Source organism: Haliaeetus albicilla, chromosome 3, assembly GCF_947461875.1.
Source record: "Haliaeetus albicilla chromosome 3, bHalAlb1.1, whole genome shotgun sequence".
NCBI lineage: Eukaryota > Metazoa > Chordata > Aves > Accipitriformes > Accipitridae > Haliaeetus > Haliaeetus albicilla.
Window position 1 is genome coordinate 5,205,712 of NC_091485.1, and position 19,359 is coordinate 5,225,070.

Genomic DNA, 19,359 nt, shown 5'->3' on the forward strand with positions numbered 1-19,359 from the left:
ATGCTTCAGCAAGCATCATCTCCACAGCCCTGCTAAGTTCCATGGCTGGGTTCTAGTTACACTGAATTGAAATCAAGAAAAAAGCTTGTTTAAACAAGGGAAAGCAGCAAAAAAGTTTTTTTCAAAACATAACCGGATGAAATCAGTGAGATTTAATGAGCAATGATGTTTTGCGAGGCAATTATCTTAAAGGAAACTGAATGAAAGTTTTCTTCAATGATTAAAAAGAAATATTTATCTTGTTTTAGAAAATAGTCTACTGTGTGATGAATTCTGCACTCACACTACACAATTTCTTTCCTTTGGTCTGTTTGCTCTGGTGCCCAAAAATGTTCTGAAGCTTTTTTTAAAAAATAAAAAAACCTCAACAAACCAAAACCAACCCAACCTCAAAAAAACAAACTTAGTGCTTTATTTGCTTTTCTATCATTTTTCTACAGGATAGCTTTCAATCTTGGTCTTGAAAAGAAAAGGCAGGAAATTAATCCTTATTTCATTTCATGAGGCTTAGAAAGGTTACAAATATTTCACACATTTGCAGTCATTTGCTGATCTTCAGTGACAGGTAAAGAAGTACCGAGTTAAGTACCCAGTTAAACCGCATCAGAAAAATCCTAAAAAGTTTCTTGTTCATCAAGTCTCCTGAACATATATGAACAAAAGGCCAAGGGCATCTTTTCATAAACTTCTCTTTTGAGCTATTTTCCCCTAAAGGCAGATTTGAAGCCTATGCAACTTAATTCACAGGAAAGTCTTTCACAAATATGCTGTTCCAACAGAAAGCAAGTCTCTTGTGAGTTTGGAAGCTTTATCCATCTCACTATTAAAAGCTACTTGTCTTCAAAAAGACCAGTCCGATGACGCTCACATTAGTTCAGGGAATAATAAAACCCTGGTTTGAATTCAGATGACTTTTTACGTATTCTTCAAAGAATACAATAACAATATCTGTTCGAGGTAGTACATATAAAGCTTTGCCAAGTCTACTCAAACACAAGGTGCCTTCTATAGAATACATTTGGTCAGCTTTAAGAAAGCAATTCAAATGACATGTAAACCTAGGAGATACTTCAGTGTTTCAGAAAGTTCTTTCACTATGTTTTAACAAGCTACAAAGGTTTTTTATTTCCATCTGAAATGCCAAATGCACACAGAGCTATCTATTTTTGTTGTTATTATATAGACAGCTCAGTGTTCAGTGCTCTTTAGAGTGTAGCCACTTTATTTAAGTGTACAAGTAAACTTGCCTTTAGTGAAGAAAAAAAAAACCAAACCAAAACCTTACCCTCACTGCAAACACACATCCACCTAGGACTAACTTTAGCATGCTTTTGTCTAACCTAGATGAAATCTACTCAAGCATATGCCTTTGCTTGAGAAAGGATGTTCTCAGCTGAGAGCTATCATGAGACAACTCACACAGCTGAAGATCCCTGTAACTTTCACATCTGTTAACACGTCTACAAAGGTACACTATATTCTCACACAACTCAAAAAGAATTAACTTGTATTAAAAAAAAAATGACTGCCCCATTCTCATTAGGATTTTGACTTTCACATGCTAGTAAATAGACACCTGAAGTGAAAACACGTAGTGAATACAGTTAACTAGTGAATTTACTCAAAACTATGTACTGTTTTGATAAATACTAACCAAGAAAAAGAACGAGTATTTGAGAAGAGTAAAGTGTAATAGTTTACATGAAGCATTAGCTAACCCAAGTTAATTGGCAATCAACTACTTTGAGTGACAGGGACTAAAAGTTTGTCTGCCTATACTCTGCAGTACTGCTTTAATGAGGTTTGTTTCTTCTGTGCTGACATTCAAGTTTATCACTTACAGATTAATTGGCTGAAAAACAGAACCAAAAAATCATGCTGCTCCCTGTCTGGATGGTTTCTCATAGCTAGAAACTGAAACACTGTAAACCATCTTAACTGAAAGACCTTAAAGTACTGGCATCTCACATGTTTATGATTACAAAGGAAGTCTTAATCATATTAAAACAAATTTGGATGCACTGCCAAGTGATAAATTCAGTCACAGATTTGTAAGACTAAAGCGTGGGTCATCTTGCTGTAAGAACATCAATTAAATGTTACATTTTAAACCAGACATTTTCTTTTTCTTACTACTAGCAATTCTAGTAACAGTAAAATCTACTTAACTATACAGAAGTTTAAAAGACTGACTAGTATTGGAACTGTAAGTTAGCATTTGGTCATTACACAGTGATTTCTTACACATGTATCTTATGATAGCTCAAACCCTTCATCTTTTTAGAAAATGTTTGTGACCATAGAATTTTAGAAAAGTGATGAGAAGGAATTGTATAAGAAATGTAGGACAACTTACAAACAAAAGCCACACTACATCCCATATATTCAGGTTGTGGGAAGTCTAGATGCGATCTGAACATAGATTTCACAACACAAGCTGATATATAAGAAGTATTCCGTGTATTTAACTTTCTCTTTGCTTTATAACCCTTCAATTGGCATAAAGTATTAACAGCTATGGTATATAAGTACCTTACATAAATCGAGCACATTTCAATTGAGATATATAAGGATTTTTTTTCTTTTTTTAAAATTGGGCTAAAGACAATGAAAAGGAACTGGTGAGATTCTGCATCTTCTCTCAAAACATTATTATTACGCTTCACTTTGTTAGCTATTCTAGCTGCATGTGCCATTAACCAAGTGACCCATATGTCATCCTTGAAAGAGCACAGTTACTTAGGAAAAAAACTCATTGAAAATCAAAATACTTGTGAAGAGTCAGTGACTGCAAAACTGTTTACAGAAGAGCACTAAACGTCTTTATGAAGCTTATTACAGTACCTGTACGGCATAATGTATTATAGAACTTCAGAAAGTGTGTTTTTAGAGAAGCTGTAAAGAAATAATCATACTATGTTGATTAATATAATATATTAATATTCTTTTTCTAAAAATGTGTATATATATATGCACACACTTTTATATTCATGCACAGGGACGTACATGCTTAGACACAGAGTCTATATCTATCTATCTATACATGTATTCATTCAGCTTGCTTGGGGATAATTAAAGATAACGGGTGTTTACCTCAACATTCGTAATCACCATTTCTCTAACAACATAGGCAATCGTACAATCTTCAGACTGGCATCTGACACGAAAGCTGCCATATTCCATTACATCTGGTGGATCAGGCCAATACTGATGACATTTGGTCTGTAAAGAAAATTAAGCAAACATCAAGACAGTATACAGGCACTTCTGTTTCCAGTCTCCCCTCCAATGCTATGGATCAGGGAATTGAAGGAGCGGTATAAAAATCTATTCTGGTTTGTTCCTGAGGTGTTTACATCCAAATTGGAAAACAGCATGACAAAATAGACTAAATTCTCTATAAACGTTTTAGTCATTTATAATAAAAATTCAGGTAAACTGGATGCAAGATGCTTTCTGTCTGGTACTTATCTGCAATTGCTAAAATGACTTCTGAAGACATAATGTAGGAGGAGAAACAGATAGACTTATTCAGCCTTAAGAAAAGTGTAGGGGACAAATTTTTAACTAACTTTGCTATAACTTGCTATTAGGTGGCTGAAGACAGACCCACAGTTTTCTTGAAAGCGAACAATGAAAGGACAAGAGGTGACTGAAAAAAAGATTCAAAAAGGGAAATTCTGATTAGAAGTTGGCAAAAAAATTCTGTGAGGATGGTCAAGCACAGAAACAAGATACCCTATGAAGCTGTGGAATCTCCATCCATGGAAATAAAACTGTGACCAGCTACGTACCATGACCATGGTTAAAAGCTGTTGCTTTTCAGCTTTCACACTTCTTTCATACATTTCAATGAGGAATTACATTGTTGATTAACTGTTCTTACTGACGTGCCAATCATTATGCTGTTTAGGACCTCAAATACTCACTCTCTTGCTTTCCAGAAAACATTGGTTTTTGACTGGGATGCCAGATAAATTTGATAGTGTAGGATAGATCACATAGGAAGTAACGATAAAGGCTACAGTGAAGGCATATAGAAGTCATCATCTCCACCTCTTAAAAAAAACCTGTTCAGTTTTCAGCTTCTAAAACTTCAAAACCAATCCCTTTATGTGCATTAATAATCTAAAAACTTCATCTTTAAAGCTACAAATAATACGTTAAATCAAAGTACAACAGAATGCACCATATACTGCTTTAATTTTCACTGTATTATTCTGAAATTAATGGAGTTCTAGAATTTATTGAAACAGAATTAAAAGAATTATCGAAGCAATTCTAGTAAAGAAACTACAACATAAATAAAAGCAATCAGGTTTAATTCTGACCACCAGCATGCTAAAACTAGTAAGTACTCCAATGGCAGGCTCTTATTTGAAGCCAGACCACAAGTTTTGCTCAACCTGCTCAATGTTTCCAGGCGTCTGCTGAATTGTTAGGAAAGCAATGGCCACATGGAGCCCAGTTCTCAGGGGGAAAAAAAAATGACAGCACATAGTACCTGGTTGACCAACAAGACGGAGTCAATACAGTGATTTCTGTTTATCAGACAGCTGGTTTATTTTCAAAGCAGCATAACTAAAAGAAAGTTGCAGAGTATCTGTTCCTCTAAGTAATTCAGAAAGCCTGGCCTTCATAGAAATGATTCAACAGAATCAGCTGGCCTATTTTAGGGTTATTTAATCAAAACAATGGGAAAAAAGTTTAGAGGCACAGTACATTTCTTCAGCATACAAAGAACCTGAACACTTACCCGTCCTCTTTCAGTGAGAGTTGTTAACATGATGATCAGTGACAACTTGTGATCCCAGACTACTTGCCAGAAGTGTGCACATGTGTGTGGAAGAGGCCCCTGAGTAGCAATGTACCTGTTCACAATGCCCACAGAAGGAATTTCCATCTATAAAGAGAAAGAAAAATCCTATGTAAAGTTTGCTCTCACTAGTCAAGTACTATTTTAATTCAGCATTTCATTCAAACAGGAAGTTTTGAGGGAAGATTAAGGTGGCAAGCTGAGTAATAAGATGATCAAGATCACAATTTGTTATGTGAAAAATCTTTAAATATTTAATTTAAACCAGTTGTATACTATAGATTCTATAGTCCTTCATGCTGACCTAGGAAAAGATGATAAACAGTGAAAATGTATTTGAAAACTTCAAACTGCAAAGCTTTCCAAATTTTCTTTAGTATTTGGTAAGGAATAATGGCAAGGTGTATCAAAGGTACACTAGCAAAAGCGGTTTATTGCCTGATACTAGACACAGTAAGTTAATAGCTGATTCTGTGGTTCAGGTGTTTAACTTAAGTATCTGACAAACATCTATATATTTTCCCCTCTTTTCCCTGTCTCCCAGCCTACACACATGATTAGGGCAATCAGGGCTCTGGTTTATCTTCTGGACTCTTCATAGCATAGTTGGTAGGCCGTAAGTGGTTCTATAGGGAAAAAGGCTTAGTTTTAAGCTCTAAGACAACCTCAGCATTTACAGTACATGGAAAGGTAAAACAATTTTTACTGGTTAATGACTCTGCACATATTACAGTGTATACCACATGATTGCATCTACTGTGTATCAGGATGGCCACTTGTTTCACAGGAGACGCTTCATCTTTTACATTACAAATTTTTTATATCTTTTACATTTGCTAATTCCCCAAATATAAAATAAAACCCCCTTATTCCTTAAAAAGGCTAAATTTAGTCTGCTATTGTAATATAGAAAGTGAGCAAGTACAGGCCTCTGACTTACATTCACGTAATTTGCATTAATGTAATCTTCATTCCCTTGCAATATTATCCTTGTGGCATCATCTGCACACACACAAAAACCAGAAGGAATAAAATTAGCAATTAAGGGCCATGCTTCCCTTCTACTAAGTCAAAAACCTGAAGAATTGCAGATGTGCAAACAGCAAAATACAAACCAGAATAGATTACCTTTTAGAAAATAAAATGAACAATTATATGACTTTGATTATATAATGAAATCTTTAATCAAGAAGTTCAATACAACAGTTTATAAGCTATCATTTAGAGGATAAGGCAAAAAAGGCAGAAACTGTGCTTAATACTCACAAGGTAGAACATCTTTATATCTATTCTTATCCATATTCTGAGGTACTTTTGCACATGTAACAGCCAACCCTGGTTTCTTTCTATAAAGTTGCTGCAAAACAGAATGTAAAATGGTAGGATTGAGGGGTGTGATTATGCTATGTACACCCTAAATAGATTCACATGAAAATACATAGACTGAAAAAATAAAATAAAATAAAAAATCAGAAGTTACTTTCTTTAATCTTTTTCCTAACCATCTGCAAAATTCACCTGAGAGTTTTTTGTATTTAACATGACAAGAATTTCTGTTATTGCTAGCCCATCATCATCTCTAGAGGAATTTCTAGGAAAAAAAAAAAAAGAGGAAATGTGAGAGTCATAAACTGTTTCCCTGCAAGATTGCATTTTTCTAATAAAACTGTGGGCCAGTAGGAAAACAGCAGTTAAGGGTAGAAGAAGTGAGCAATAAAAGACATCACAAGAAAAAAAAAAGCTGCAGACTGATATTTTCTGGAACCAACTGTAACACAAAAAAACTCAGACAAACTTTTTTCTGGACTAAACCCACCACATTCAATCCTCCGAGTACCTGAAAAAACAAAGCTTCAATGTATCGCAATCTCTTAACATGTGGCTCCCTTTCTTTTGGGCCAACCCCTATCTTGCAAACTTTATCTGCAGTAAATGTAGGCATACAAGTGTATAACCAAATTTTAAGGTCAACATGCATTAAGTGCATTGTACAAGACAACAAAAGGTACAGAAGGGGGAAAAAAAAAACAAACAACAAAAATCAAGAAATATAATTATACAAGTACAGTTTTTCTGTATTACATACACATGAAACCAACTTACAACTAAGTTATTTACCTGGCTGTGCCAGAGTTTTATATACTTCACTGAACACTTACCAAAGAGCTCATTTTATCTCACATGTTTAATGAAGATTTAGAATATGGGTCCATACATAAAATGGAATGAAACAAACAGGAGGCTAAAATCCCCTACTTCGGTTGAGAGAAAAGGAACAACACACAAAAAATTCATTCTACTGTGAGATTTACTGAATCCTAAGACTTGGTATCACAGCTTACCACATTTTTCCAACTTGAACAGCATAAACAAGCCATGAGAGAAGAGAACTTGATAACATATGTAACCAAACAGCTTCTATCAGTTATAACTCAAGTTCCATTTTACTAAAACCAAGTTGTGATTTCTGCTTTTTTGGGGCACAAGGAAGAATAATGATAAGTAACAATTCTGGAGCTTCATTATTGTTGCCTGGCAAAAAGTCATTTGCCATTGACAGACTTCTTAAACTCTGCTTAAGTGGAGGAAGATATTCTGGAAAAACGATTATTCATAGCCTACTGGCTAATTATTTACTAGTTTACTAATGTGAATAGAGAGTTTGAGAGCCACCAAAGCTGATGAGGTGATGTTGCCATTGTATCTGCTTCTGAAGATCACTAAACAGTGAACTCAAAGAAAGGCCACTAAGCTGGCCCCTAGTTTATTAGATTTCAAAAAGGTTTTGCGCTTTTTTGTAACAGCAGTAATATCCTTTTATAAGTGCTGTCAGGAAAAAAAGTCATAAAGGATCAAATGTTCTATGAAGATTATTACAGGAACTTTGTGCACAAATTTAGTCAATGGCTTGACAATTCAGAGTTGAAAGACTAGTTCATATCTTTTGAGTTACTGTTTCAATAGCCAACAGGCTCATTGCTATTGTTGCATTGCAACAAGTGCTGTGGATTTTGGAAAGCAGCTGTGAACCATAGTCTACAATTCCTTAAAAAGGGGGAAATCTTAACTCTCTGAAATCTTGGAAACAGAGCAAACCTGATAAAAAGAGTGGTCATGCAATAAGGAAGACCACATCTCCTCAGCTACCACCATCAAATCTTATGGCATTTGAAAAAACTATGAAGGAAAAAATATCAAAATGGGGAAAAATTGTATTGCTGTTCTACAAGTTTTCAGCATCAGAAAGGGTTACTCCAGAACTCAACAATGTGAAACTTATAAATCATAATAACCAGGGTTTCTCCAAAGTTACTATAAATGTCTGGAACCATAACAGCAACATAAGCACAAACATGCATACACTGTACTCCCTTGCCATTAGAGAAGCAGCTAAACTATCTTTTGGAATTTCTTAAGCTAACACTGAAAGAACTAATTTAATAAACTATAAAAAATCTTATTATTCAGTTTTCTATGACATTCCTTGCTAACACATTGAAGAACATGACAAACATTAATTCATTAATCTATACAGCAGTTCTTCAAAGTCTCATCCTATATATATATAGGGGAATCTCACCTATGAAGTAATCTGCCCAAGAAGTAACCATCAGAGTTTTAGATCACCAGGGAGAAACACCACAGAACTGGACATTACAAGTATCCTGCAAATGGAAATTAACATTCCAACACTTTCATATCAACCTCTAAGAGCAGATGATGAGGAATGGTCAAGCTGCTACTGTTATTCTGTGAAAGTAGGCAACACGTCAGAACTTGAAACCCTAACTTAAGATATAAAAAATGTTTTTGAAATGGCACTGAGCAGCATGGAAAAAAGCAGCAAAGTACAAGACTGGCCTCTGTCAAAATGCCACTATTCTACTCAATAAAATAATTAAGAAAAAAAAATACTAACGTAGTGATCTTTGGCTACTTGAGCTAGAAACATGTTCATTAAAACACATTTTTCTCAGCAGATGATGTTTAATGCAAGACTGATAGCTCATTCTTCCCTAACCTAAGTAGTGAAAGGTGAAAACAATGGGCAAGTCACATTCCTGCTCTCTTGAGATAAGTCTGAACAGGAGCAATGAGATTTCCAATTAATTAAGCCCTTACATTACTTGCTGGTCACAGCTATTGGTCTATATTAATGGCGTTTGAGAGTCGAGTATTACCTACCTCAAACTGAATAAGGACAGTCCCACTTTCCAGCCCTCTTCCTAGCTGCTCCATAGACTCCTCCAGCGTATCACCACCATATTCGGAACAGATTGGAAGAAGAGATTCTGGGAGATTGTGGGAGTCAGCTTCGTCTTCTGATTTAGGCTCCACAAACTGTTTAACTACTGAAAGATGTATTGAAAATTAAAGTCTGTTACATACAGCATTAATGTGTTTGCAACACATACTAAAATTTACCAGCTTGCAAGAACAACAAAGTTTGCAAAGCCAAGGCCTCAGAAAAGCAAACAGCAACACATTTAACTGCATTTCTCTATGTTACTGTAGAAACTACTAGGAATAAAATGCCCTTATGACCTTTCAGAAAAAGCAACTCCTCAAGGTGCCTATCTATGAAGGCAAAGAACTTGATCTCCAAGGACAAAGAGTTTTTTGCTACAACCTTGTCTTACAGAATGAACTGCTGAATAGGCTAATGAATCACAACATCCACCATGGTAAAAAAAAAATGAGTTTTGCTTAAGAAGGTTTAGAGCATAATTAATGGAATATCTCTGTAAGAAGCTTATATAAGTTTGGACTCCCAATAGCAAAACAAACATGAACATACTTACATTGTACTCCCTTGCCATTAGAGAAGCAATTGAATTATCTTTTGCAATTTCAAATGCTAACATTGGAGTAACTAACTTAATAAACTACAAAAAAATGTATTAATCAGTTTTCTATGACATTGCTTGCTAACATGTTAAAGAACATGACAAATATTAATTAATCTACACAGCAGTCCTATCTCTATGAAAGCTATTGTATCACCAAACATGTTCAGCTGTGGTTATTCTCTGCAATGATCAGAATGACTCATACCTGCCCGACTTCAGAAAATGGGGAGCTGTTCATACTCATGCCTATACAAACAACTGGCATGAGGCCACAGGTTATCTTTAACTAAGAGCAGACTTCTCTTATCTGCAAGTAAGAAGGGGACTAGAAAAGTTACGGGAAGACTGAATACTGCATAGAACCAATAGAAAGACCTACAATAACAGGAGTGGGACTGTTCAGGGCAATCAAGACCAAGAGCCCATCTGTCTTCCTAGAAACACAAGAAATTTTAAATAAAGTAAATGCTACAGAAGTATATATCATTTAGGCAGTTTTATTCTGTCCTGTTTCCCAGTGATGCATAATCCCTTCAGATTTTTAAGTCTTAATGTAATCAGAAACTCTGTGCAAACCTTTCCATAACTGTGCGTGTTAAGGTCTTACGACAGCTCTTCAGGAAAGTAAATAATAAAGTAGAAGTTTCACATCATCTGAAAGCTCTTGGGACCTGCATGTGTTTCAATACAGAGCAAGCAAAACCAAGCTGGATGGGTTCCCCATATTTTAAATATGCAGGCTTAGGATCCTGCATATTTCAGAGATTGTCTCCTGTTTGGTGGCAGCAGTTTAGCAAGTAGCCAGCACAAGTCAAAGTCGTATTGTCACAAAATGTCTATTGTAAGAATGGAAAGAAAGAAAAGAAAAAGAAGCTTATTTAACTTGTTTCATTGTATAATTGTGCTGGGGAACAGCCCAGGGGTATTTGCAAACCTGCAATTGGGGATTCGTGAAATTATGCTATATTTAAAAAAAAACCCCAACACTCAAAATCAAAAACAAACCACAAACTTTTGCAGTGGACTATTTGTTTTCACAGATTTTTAGAACTTAAATAAAAAGAAATTCTAACTAGATAGATTCTTTGTTGCAGTGCTAAGAACCTATATAGTTAAAACTATTTGCACTACTAATTCAAATGCAGGGAGTTCTACTTTTTAGCACAGACCTATTCCCAGTGCGCTGAGAACACATTTATGTAAACAGAAAAGGGTATACCACCAAGCATAAGAGCAACAGTCTCAAAAACATTAAAAGTGAACAAAATTAGCCCAGTTACCTTTCCGCCTGACCAAAAGTGCAAGCTCTCTCGTGTGAGATTCTCTGCTGGCTTTTATGAACATGACCACCTGGTCATGCGTGTGCTCTGAGATATCTCGGCCATTAATTAATACTATCTGATCACCTTCATTCAGTTTTGGAATGCATTTATCAGCCTGTTTCAAGACCAAAGAAACACATTAATGTCATTGCATCCAGTCATGTAAGCAGGAACACATCAGGATATTAAGTTCATCATGTAAGCAAAGTCTTCAGAGTTCTCCTGACAAGGTTTCATCTTCTGTATCAGAAGTTCTATCAAAGGATTCAGACCTAAAGCTGTCTTTCTTGCTTCAAAGCCTCACAATGAAAACGAGAAACAGTTCAAACAGCATATTGATAGCTATAAAAAGAATTTGTATTTATTAAGCAGCCATCATCAGATTGCTCTTAAAGATCTAAATTTCAGACTCCAAGCCTCAACAACCCCTGGTTATAGCCATTGGCAAATGAATTTCTGGAAAAAGTGTTTTGGGCACATAAGATAACACGCTTCATTTTTTATGCAGTGAATACTGAGAAGTCCAAACATGATTCTGGTGAACATTAAGTGACATGACATTCCCCAGGCATGTACTTTTTAAAATTTAAAGAAATCCATGCACATTTCACATTTTTGTTATTTATAAAATTCTTGTTTGGTGGATATCAAATGATATCTACAAATAGAGAACAGTCTTCCTCACTTCATTCGCTGAAAGTTTTAACAAGAAGATGCAGGTAAGTACTCAACCTATGATGCTCAAGTACCCTGCATTTGTGACAAATTCTTTTGCTACTTGTGCTGCAGAGAACACTAAGACAAGGTTTTCCCCATCTCAGATGAAAACTTACATTATGTCTTGTCTTGGATACAGCAATTTAGACTAACTACTGAACTCTAGGGTTTGTTTGGCTTTCTTTTGCCACACTTCATAGTATGCTTAGCTCTAAGGCCAGTGCAAAGCAATTTGGGCTATGGCCAGAATATGATGATGATAATATTGCAAAGATGATTAAGGGGTTAAAGCATCTCCTGGATGAGAAAAGGCTAGGAGAGCTGGGAGTGTTTAGCCTAGAGAAGAGAAGGCTCAGGGTGGATCTTGTCAATGTATATAAATACTTGAAGGGAAGGTGCAGAGAAGGTAGAGCCAGGCTCTCTTCAGTGGTGCCCTGTGACAGGACAAGAGACAACAGGCACAAATTGAAACACAGGAGGCTCCATCTGAACATCGGGAAACACTTTTTTACTGTGAGGGTGACTGAGCACTGGAGCAGGTGGCCCAGAGATGTTGCTGAGTCTCCCACCTTGGGGTATTCAAAAGCCATCTAGACGTGGTACTGGGCAACTGACCCTAGGTGATCCTGGGGGGTTGGACAAGATGACCTCAAGGTCCCTTCCAACCTTCTGTGATTCTGTAATGTCAATGTGCAGGATTCTACAACCTTTGAGTGTCAAGTACTGTAACAATTTGATTTTCATTGCTATGCTAATTTTTGTCTAGGAAGTATCCAACGACACAAGAATGATATCTTGATATACTTATATATACTCCATTTCATTTGTTATACAAATAAGTCATAGACGTTTAGTGTTATTCTCTAGTCGTAGGTGTTCCCTATATTTCCTTAATGCCAGCACAGGTTCCCTGAACTTTATTCATCCAATGTTATTAGCCCTATCATAAAACCATCACTAACCCCCCATATGTGAACAAGATGTTCTAATTAGACCCAATCCTTGCTATGCCTTGCATTGATGGCTCATAAACCAAGTTTATCAGTGATGTACTATATACTAAGTGAAAAATAGGAAGAGGTGGAAAGAAGTGTTAATGAAAGAACCAATAAGAAGAAAAATGCAGAATAAAAAGAAAATAGAGGCAAGGATATGAAGAAGAAAATAAATTGGGAGTCACTTGTGTCAGAGAATAAAGTAAAAGGAAAGAAAACTTAAGACATGTATGAATGCCACAAAACAGATAAAGGAGAAAAGAAAGAAGAGAGGGAAACGAAAGATGTATTTAAGAGGAAAAAATTCCAAGCAGAAAAGCTGCTCAAACATTTAAAAAAGGAATAGTTTCCCCCAACTTCTTTAAAAGAAATAAGGAAAGAAAATGATGAAGGATAGGGAAGACTGACAATGATTAATGAAAAACCCAAATGTAAACAGGAAAAGAATGGGAATTGGGAACAACCATGCTGTTCTTCAGCATTGATTTATCTAGGTATTCAAGGCTCCCTAAAAACTGCCTTGCCATATTTTGTACAATTTACAAAGGCAAGGCTGAAGAATGCAACTATGAATGATTGATTTAATCACTCTGAAATATTACTGTTTGAGATATAAATTATTCTCTCTGAAATATAATTATTTGAAAAGATAAGTGATATAAAGACCATATCAGGTCAGTCTAGGAGAGTCAAGAAGTCAACAAGAAAACGGAGGGAATGGTTTCTGATCTCCTCTATTTGTCTATAATTTAGATTTCTTGGCTGGCTGCTAGCTATTATTCTTTATTACAGAAGGAGATTAATATCTTTGTGCAAAGAAACTTTGTTAATCATGTGACATGTTAATGCCTCAGCTCTCCTACTTGAATCATCTGACTACATAAAATATATCTTGAAGGAGAATTAATTCCTTCTATGTAAGCATAATTTGTAGATTTTTCAGATACCGAGCTTTTCCAGACAATTAATTATGTCAAAGGCTTCCTGTCCTATTGACACACCCAATGTTTCATTTTATGCTAATCACCTTATTATTGCTCCAAGAAGCACGCCTATTATTTTTCAACGAGAAGCACTATTAAATAAAACCATAAATGACTCCTTTAGCACCTTAGGACATTAATACCTTTTATGGAAAAAAAAAATCAGTTTAGGATTTTAGTTTAAAAAAAAAAAACAAAACAAAAAAAACAGTTGCAACAAATGGTGGTTGATTAGATGTAATGCTCCCCCACAACAATTTTGGCTAGTCTGTCCTACAATCTTCCCAGCATAGTAGATTGCTGCTGTATTAGACGGGGATTTTTAAAAGAACTTTAGGACATGAAAGAGAAAATACTGCCTTATTTTGGTGAGTAGATTTGCTTCCCCTCCTCCACAAAAGGAACAGATCTTTTTGTAGGAAAGGGGCAAAAAATAACCTGCAAACCTGAGAAATTATCTTAGCAAATAATATTACCAAACAGCATCCCTGAGGACAACTTACAGGGTAACGAGTGAATCTAGAGCAAGTTAAAACTGTAGCAAATACAATGAAGGAAAGGCATCATTGATCTAATAATGTAGAAATGCATTCCATAGGCTGCTTAACTTGAACTTTCAAGTATCAGCTACATTTCATTAAACAGTCAAGAACAGGTGAAATTTAGTTTATGGAAAACAATATAATCAACGTTAATACTGCTATGCTCTAAAAATACTTATTTTTTTTCCTCTTGCTGTAACATGACATGATTTCTTAATGCTGCTGTTGAGTATATCATCTTGGATAACTGTTTCCAATTTATTCCCTGACCCTTGATAACTTGCTTGCTTGGTGGCTTAGTGAGGCTACAGATCTAATTCATCACTTGCATCTATGCCTATGCCACTAATTGGAGACACTTAAATGAAGTGTGTAAGTTAGAAGTCCAGTCCTTTTTCAATCCAAGAGAAAAAAATCCAAATCAATACTTTCCAGGAGACAACCTGAGTCTGCCAAAGGAACTCACTGCCTCTGGAGAAGCATCATTCATTCTCTGATTGTGTAATGAGCCTGTTTGCCCCACATTAACTTCAGTATCTCGACTCATCCTCAAGAAGTTTACTAGGTTGACCATGAAACGTTTTAAGGATGGTTTTATTTTCACTTTGTGGATTTAAGTTATAATGATCATTTCCTACTACTCTTTTATTCAAATAATTATTGTAGTTCATAGAGGAATGCTATGCACTGCATAAGTCATAAATCATAAATGTGGCAAAACCAACTTCTCAGACAATCCGTTTTAGCTTGATTTACATCACAACATTTAGATATCAGTCCTGTAACTGCTTATCAAATTTCAAGAAATCTACAAGACGCAGAGCATATTGGATTTTTAGGATTAAGTCAGCAGTATTTCCAATCAAGTTTGCACTGAAATTATTTTGAGAGTTGGGAAATACAATTTGGAAGAAGATGAGTGAAAAAAATTTGAGATAAGATAACATATGTCCTCGCAAATTTATGTACTAATTATTGAGAAAAAAGTTACTAAGATGTTATATTACTATTTCACAATTCAACAGAAGAATTCAATGGTTGTACTGATTCTGATGAACGTTCCACCTAGTCCATAAGTCCATAAATATTTCCATAAGCAAAAATCCATGCAAAATAAGAACAGAGCAAACTTATTCTGCACCACCTCTCCCCTGCCAAGTACTTTCCCATCCCATAAATATTTTTAGCCCTAAGGATTTCCTCAATCTATTGTGGTTTGTCTATTCAGTAGCTGTCAGCAGGTTTTTCTCCCAAGTATTTGTCCTCTTCTGAACATCCACAAAATTATTTTAACCACAGCATCCTCTGTCAAGGAGTTTCACAGGTCTACTGTCTTATGCATGAATAACTACTTCACTAAGCATGAAGAGCCTGACTTTCACTAACTTCATTTGGTAGCCTGTAGTTCTTCTGCTGGAATTCCCTGCTCACAGAGCTCCTAATCTTACAGATCCCTACTACATCTCCCTTAAACTAGTTCTTTCTTCTAAAGAAATGAGACTACTCACTCCTTTAATGAACACTGTTCCATATCTTCAGTCATTGCTCTTGTCCCTCATCAAACATTTTCCAGTTCAAGATGCACTTTTTGAGATGACGGGGGAAACAAACATGCTTTCTACTGGTATCTTGTCTGGCTAACACTTCCAGATCTTTTCATCTGTGGTTTAAGAAACCACTGGTCAAATCAATTTCTAAAGAGAACAGCTCAGCTGCTATCTCATACTGGTTATGGGTGTCCAAACTCCTACATGTATGGACCTCTGAGTGGTGGGCAGAGTAATAAAGGAAGGGATTAAGAGTCTTAAAGATTTACTTACAGGTGATCCTGGAGTTATTCTTGATACCACTAATGGCATTTTTTGATCTACACCACCCTAGAGGAACATCAAGTAAACAACCACGATAAATATACCATTAAGCATAAGCAGCATTTAAAACAAGTAATCACTTTTCTTTGTTTTTATATAAACTTTATGCTCTGTCATAGGCCGAGTCGGCAAGATTGAATTTTCATCAGTAAATGGCAGGGGGGGTAGTGTCTTTAATTCTACCAATTTCCAGTAAAATACAGCCAGTGTCTTTGCTTGGCCATACATTTTAATAGGCAATAAACAGATCAAATGCAGCATTCATTCTAACCCTACCCTTCAAGCAAGCTCAATTCAACATGTGAACTTGCAGGGTGGACAGTGTTCTTAGCCGTTTTGATGGACCTGCAATCGATCAGGTAGGATCAAATTTCCAGACAACTGTACTCCCTTATTCTCTTTACATGACGTTCTATCACTGCCCCACCAATAAATGCCCAAGGTGAAAAGATCAAACTCCGCCTCAATTTTGATATTATGGCTACTTTACAGTACTGTATCTGCTTAAATGGAATTTCAGTGAGGAAATGTAAAAAATTTACAATAGTAAATTTCAATAGTAATTTCCATTTCCTTCATAAATTAATTTTCATCTTTCCAATAGGATTTTTTAATGGATATATTCAATTGGATAGCAAAAACCATTTAACTTGTTTTATAATAGAGGTCCAGTTTTCCAAAATTTGATGCCTTAAATTAGGCTTCCAAGTTCATATTTAAGCAGCCAAATAGGCAGTCTGCTTTGGAAATGTGCCATGCCTATAGTATATGCAACTAAATCCCACAGAACTACTAGAGGCTTATTTCTGTAAATGTTGCTTTAGCATTTAAGGATTAGGCTGCCACTTTTAAAAGATCTTGGTCCATAAGAAATTCCTGTAGAATATACTGCTTTCTCCAAAGCATTGCATTAAAAAAGAAAAATAATCATAAAGTCGAAGAATAGTATGTCTACAAAGCATTTAAAAATAACTAAAAGATTGCTGTTTTACCTTTAGATTAAATCCAAACTTCCCATCTTCATCTGGTATGATACGCACCAAAAGTAGATCTCCCTCAATTAGGTCATTCTGCAATATATACAAAAAACAAACCCAAACTTTTCTAATTTTTAAAAGAAAACAGCAGCAAATTAAAAAATAGCACATTCAAATTTAGATGTGCTGAACAAGAATAGTCTATGTAAATCCATGTTTAAAATAGGAAGAAGGTAATGTTACAGAATATACTCATGATTGTAACCTTTTAAATTGTAAAAATAGCAACACACATAACAGCAAATATATTCACTGCTTGCTCTGTCCTAACACTGTTACTCTCATCTTAGCTTTGTCAATTGATAGCTTCTATTAAAATTTTCAATGTGTTGTCTTTACTAAAGGTGACTTAAAAGGAAAAAATGTTAGGTGCAACATATTTGAAACAATTCTACTCTAAGGACTATGAAGTGACTACTTTTTCTCCAATTTTTCTCCTGTAAATGGGTGCATTGGTATCTTCTGCAAAAGATCCACAAGGCAGAAGGATTAAAAGTTGGCAGCAGCTACGGGACAGGCAGGTTAGGAAGCTGTTTAGCACCCATCTGGACCAGGCTGGAGAAAGGGGAGGAATGATCCACTACCGTAACATTAGCAAGGAGCAGCTGCTCTCTAGTCAGTGCAGAATTCAAAGGATGATGTTTAGCCAGCCTGAAGAAGAGATGCCTGGGATAAAGCAGAATTGTGCCTGCTATCAAGACATATAGCAAACTGAGTTATCTGATCTTTCCACTTGGAGAAAATAAGATTTAATCATGTAAGGATTTCCATTCCACTAGGAACTTCTCCTACAGTTGCTTCTGGAAGCCTGGACACTATGGAAATCAATGCAGTTGGCAGGCTGGCCTATCATACTGTGTACACAGCCTCGGATAAATTGGAGTAGTAAGACAAGATTTATTCTTATTACTGCATAAAATATGCTTATCCTGAAATATAACCACAATTTTTGTGCATTCTTAATCTACAGTTCAAAGCTACATTCAGTACTAGTTTCGACTTTAAAAGCACACAGCTGAACATACCTTATCACAGTAGTACTGACTGGAATCTTCCGTTGAGCTACTTTTTGTAACGTTGTCATACGTTTCTAAGAACTGTTTATCCACCCCTTCCAACGGGTAAGAGCCAGAAATGTTGCCAACTCCATTGGGAGACTGAGCCAAGGCTTTAGGTGAGATACGGGTCAGAGAACTCCGCGTTGGACTGTTTCCCAATACATTCCTTCATTTAAAAAGGATAAATAAATATTACAAAGGTATCGTTATCCAGATTTTTAGATTAAATCGTAAAACATACAAATGCACTGCCCATTTAAAAGAGCAAGCCAACTTTATACTTAGATTTAACACCACTTCTTGAAGTGAAGGGTAACGGGATTGGAATATGAGCTAAGCCTAATGTTTGATCAGTGGACATCCAGAAGAATGGAAAAAACCCCAAAATTAGAGTAGCAAAAACACTTTTAGCAAAATATTTGGCTGTTAGCAGTGAATGGCACTGGTGCAGTGGTACAGGAAATCGCAGTAACAAGAAGAGAGCTGAACCCCAGGGGAAAGGCACTTCACAGTTGCCAATCGTACCCATGAAAAGGTTTTGCCATGATTCCACTCTCAGTCTTGCGAAGCACTTTTTTTTTTCATTCCTCCCTCTTACGAGGGCCATCTCAACCTTATCCCTCTGGGAGAAGGTGGTGTGCAGAAAAGCATGGTAAATTGTTAAAGAAATAGGAGATGAAGTGACAATGAAAGGTTTAATTACAGTTAATATATTCTGTCACTGAGGTAGTTATAACCATGTAGAAGGACCCAGAATTAAATTGGGGTGCAGACCTGGCCTAGTGATTCAAGAACCTTAAAATTCATGAATAACAAAAGCCAGTAATCAAATACCTCAAGTCTTAGAATTGGCCGAGCTGCCTGGTGGTGCGCCAAGTCCTTTCAAACACTCATTTAGCTACATGCCCTCTTGTGAAAAGGATGAAACGCAGACCTCTAATACAACTAAACCCCTTCTTTAACTGGACAAACTCACAGATACCATACAAAGTAACTGCTCCGTCTTTATAAATACTACATAATACTTTGTGAAAATCTCTGTTCTGGGGAAAGCTCAGGTATAGGTCAGACACAGTTTCCTATCACTAACATGCAGTGCTGTGTATGGCAAAACCAGTCCTAGCTACTTGAACCATTTCCAGCAGTCACTGCTAGCTGTCAATGAAGA

General features: G+C 36.0%; 1 protein-coding gene across 4 annotated transcripts in view; it reads right to left on the bottom strand.

Annotated features, from left to right (window-relative positions):
• The window catches only part of PTPN3 (protein tyrosine phosphatase non-receptor type 3), a 171,203-nt gene that overhangs the window by 13,777 nt on the left and 138,067 nt on the right, over positions 1–19,359 (bottom strand). For all 4 annotated transcript variants that reach the window (XM_069778723.1, XM_069778722.1, XM_069778724.1 and 1 more), the window contains 9 exons: positions 18,159–18,357; positions 17,089–17,166; positions 16,046–16,102; positions 10,947–11,103; positions 9,002–9,168; positions 6,083–6,173; positions 5,757–5,818; positions 4,757–4,903; positions 3,094–3,222 (listed from right to left, as the gene is read on the bottom strand). In XM_069778723.1, coding sequence (XP_069634824.1) covers positions 3,094–3,222; positions 4,757–4,903; positions 5,757–5,818; positions 6,083–6,173; positions 9,002–9,168; positions 10,947–11,103; positions 16,046–16,102; positions 17,089–17,166; positions 18,159–18,357 — 1,087 coding nt within the window. The remainder of the gene's footprint in view (positions 1–3,093; positions 3,223–4,756; positions 4,904–5,756; positions 5,819–6,082; positions 6,174–9,001; positions 9,169–10,946; positions 11,104–16,045; positions 16,103–17,088; positions 17,167–18,158; positions 18,358–19,359) is intronic.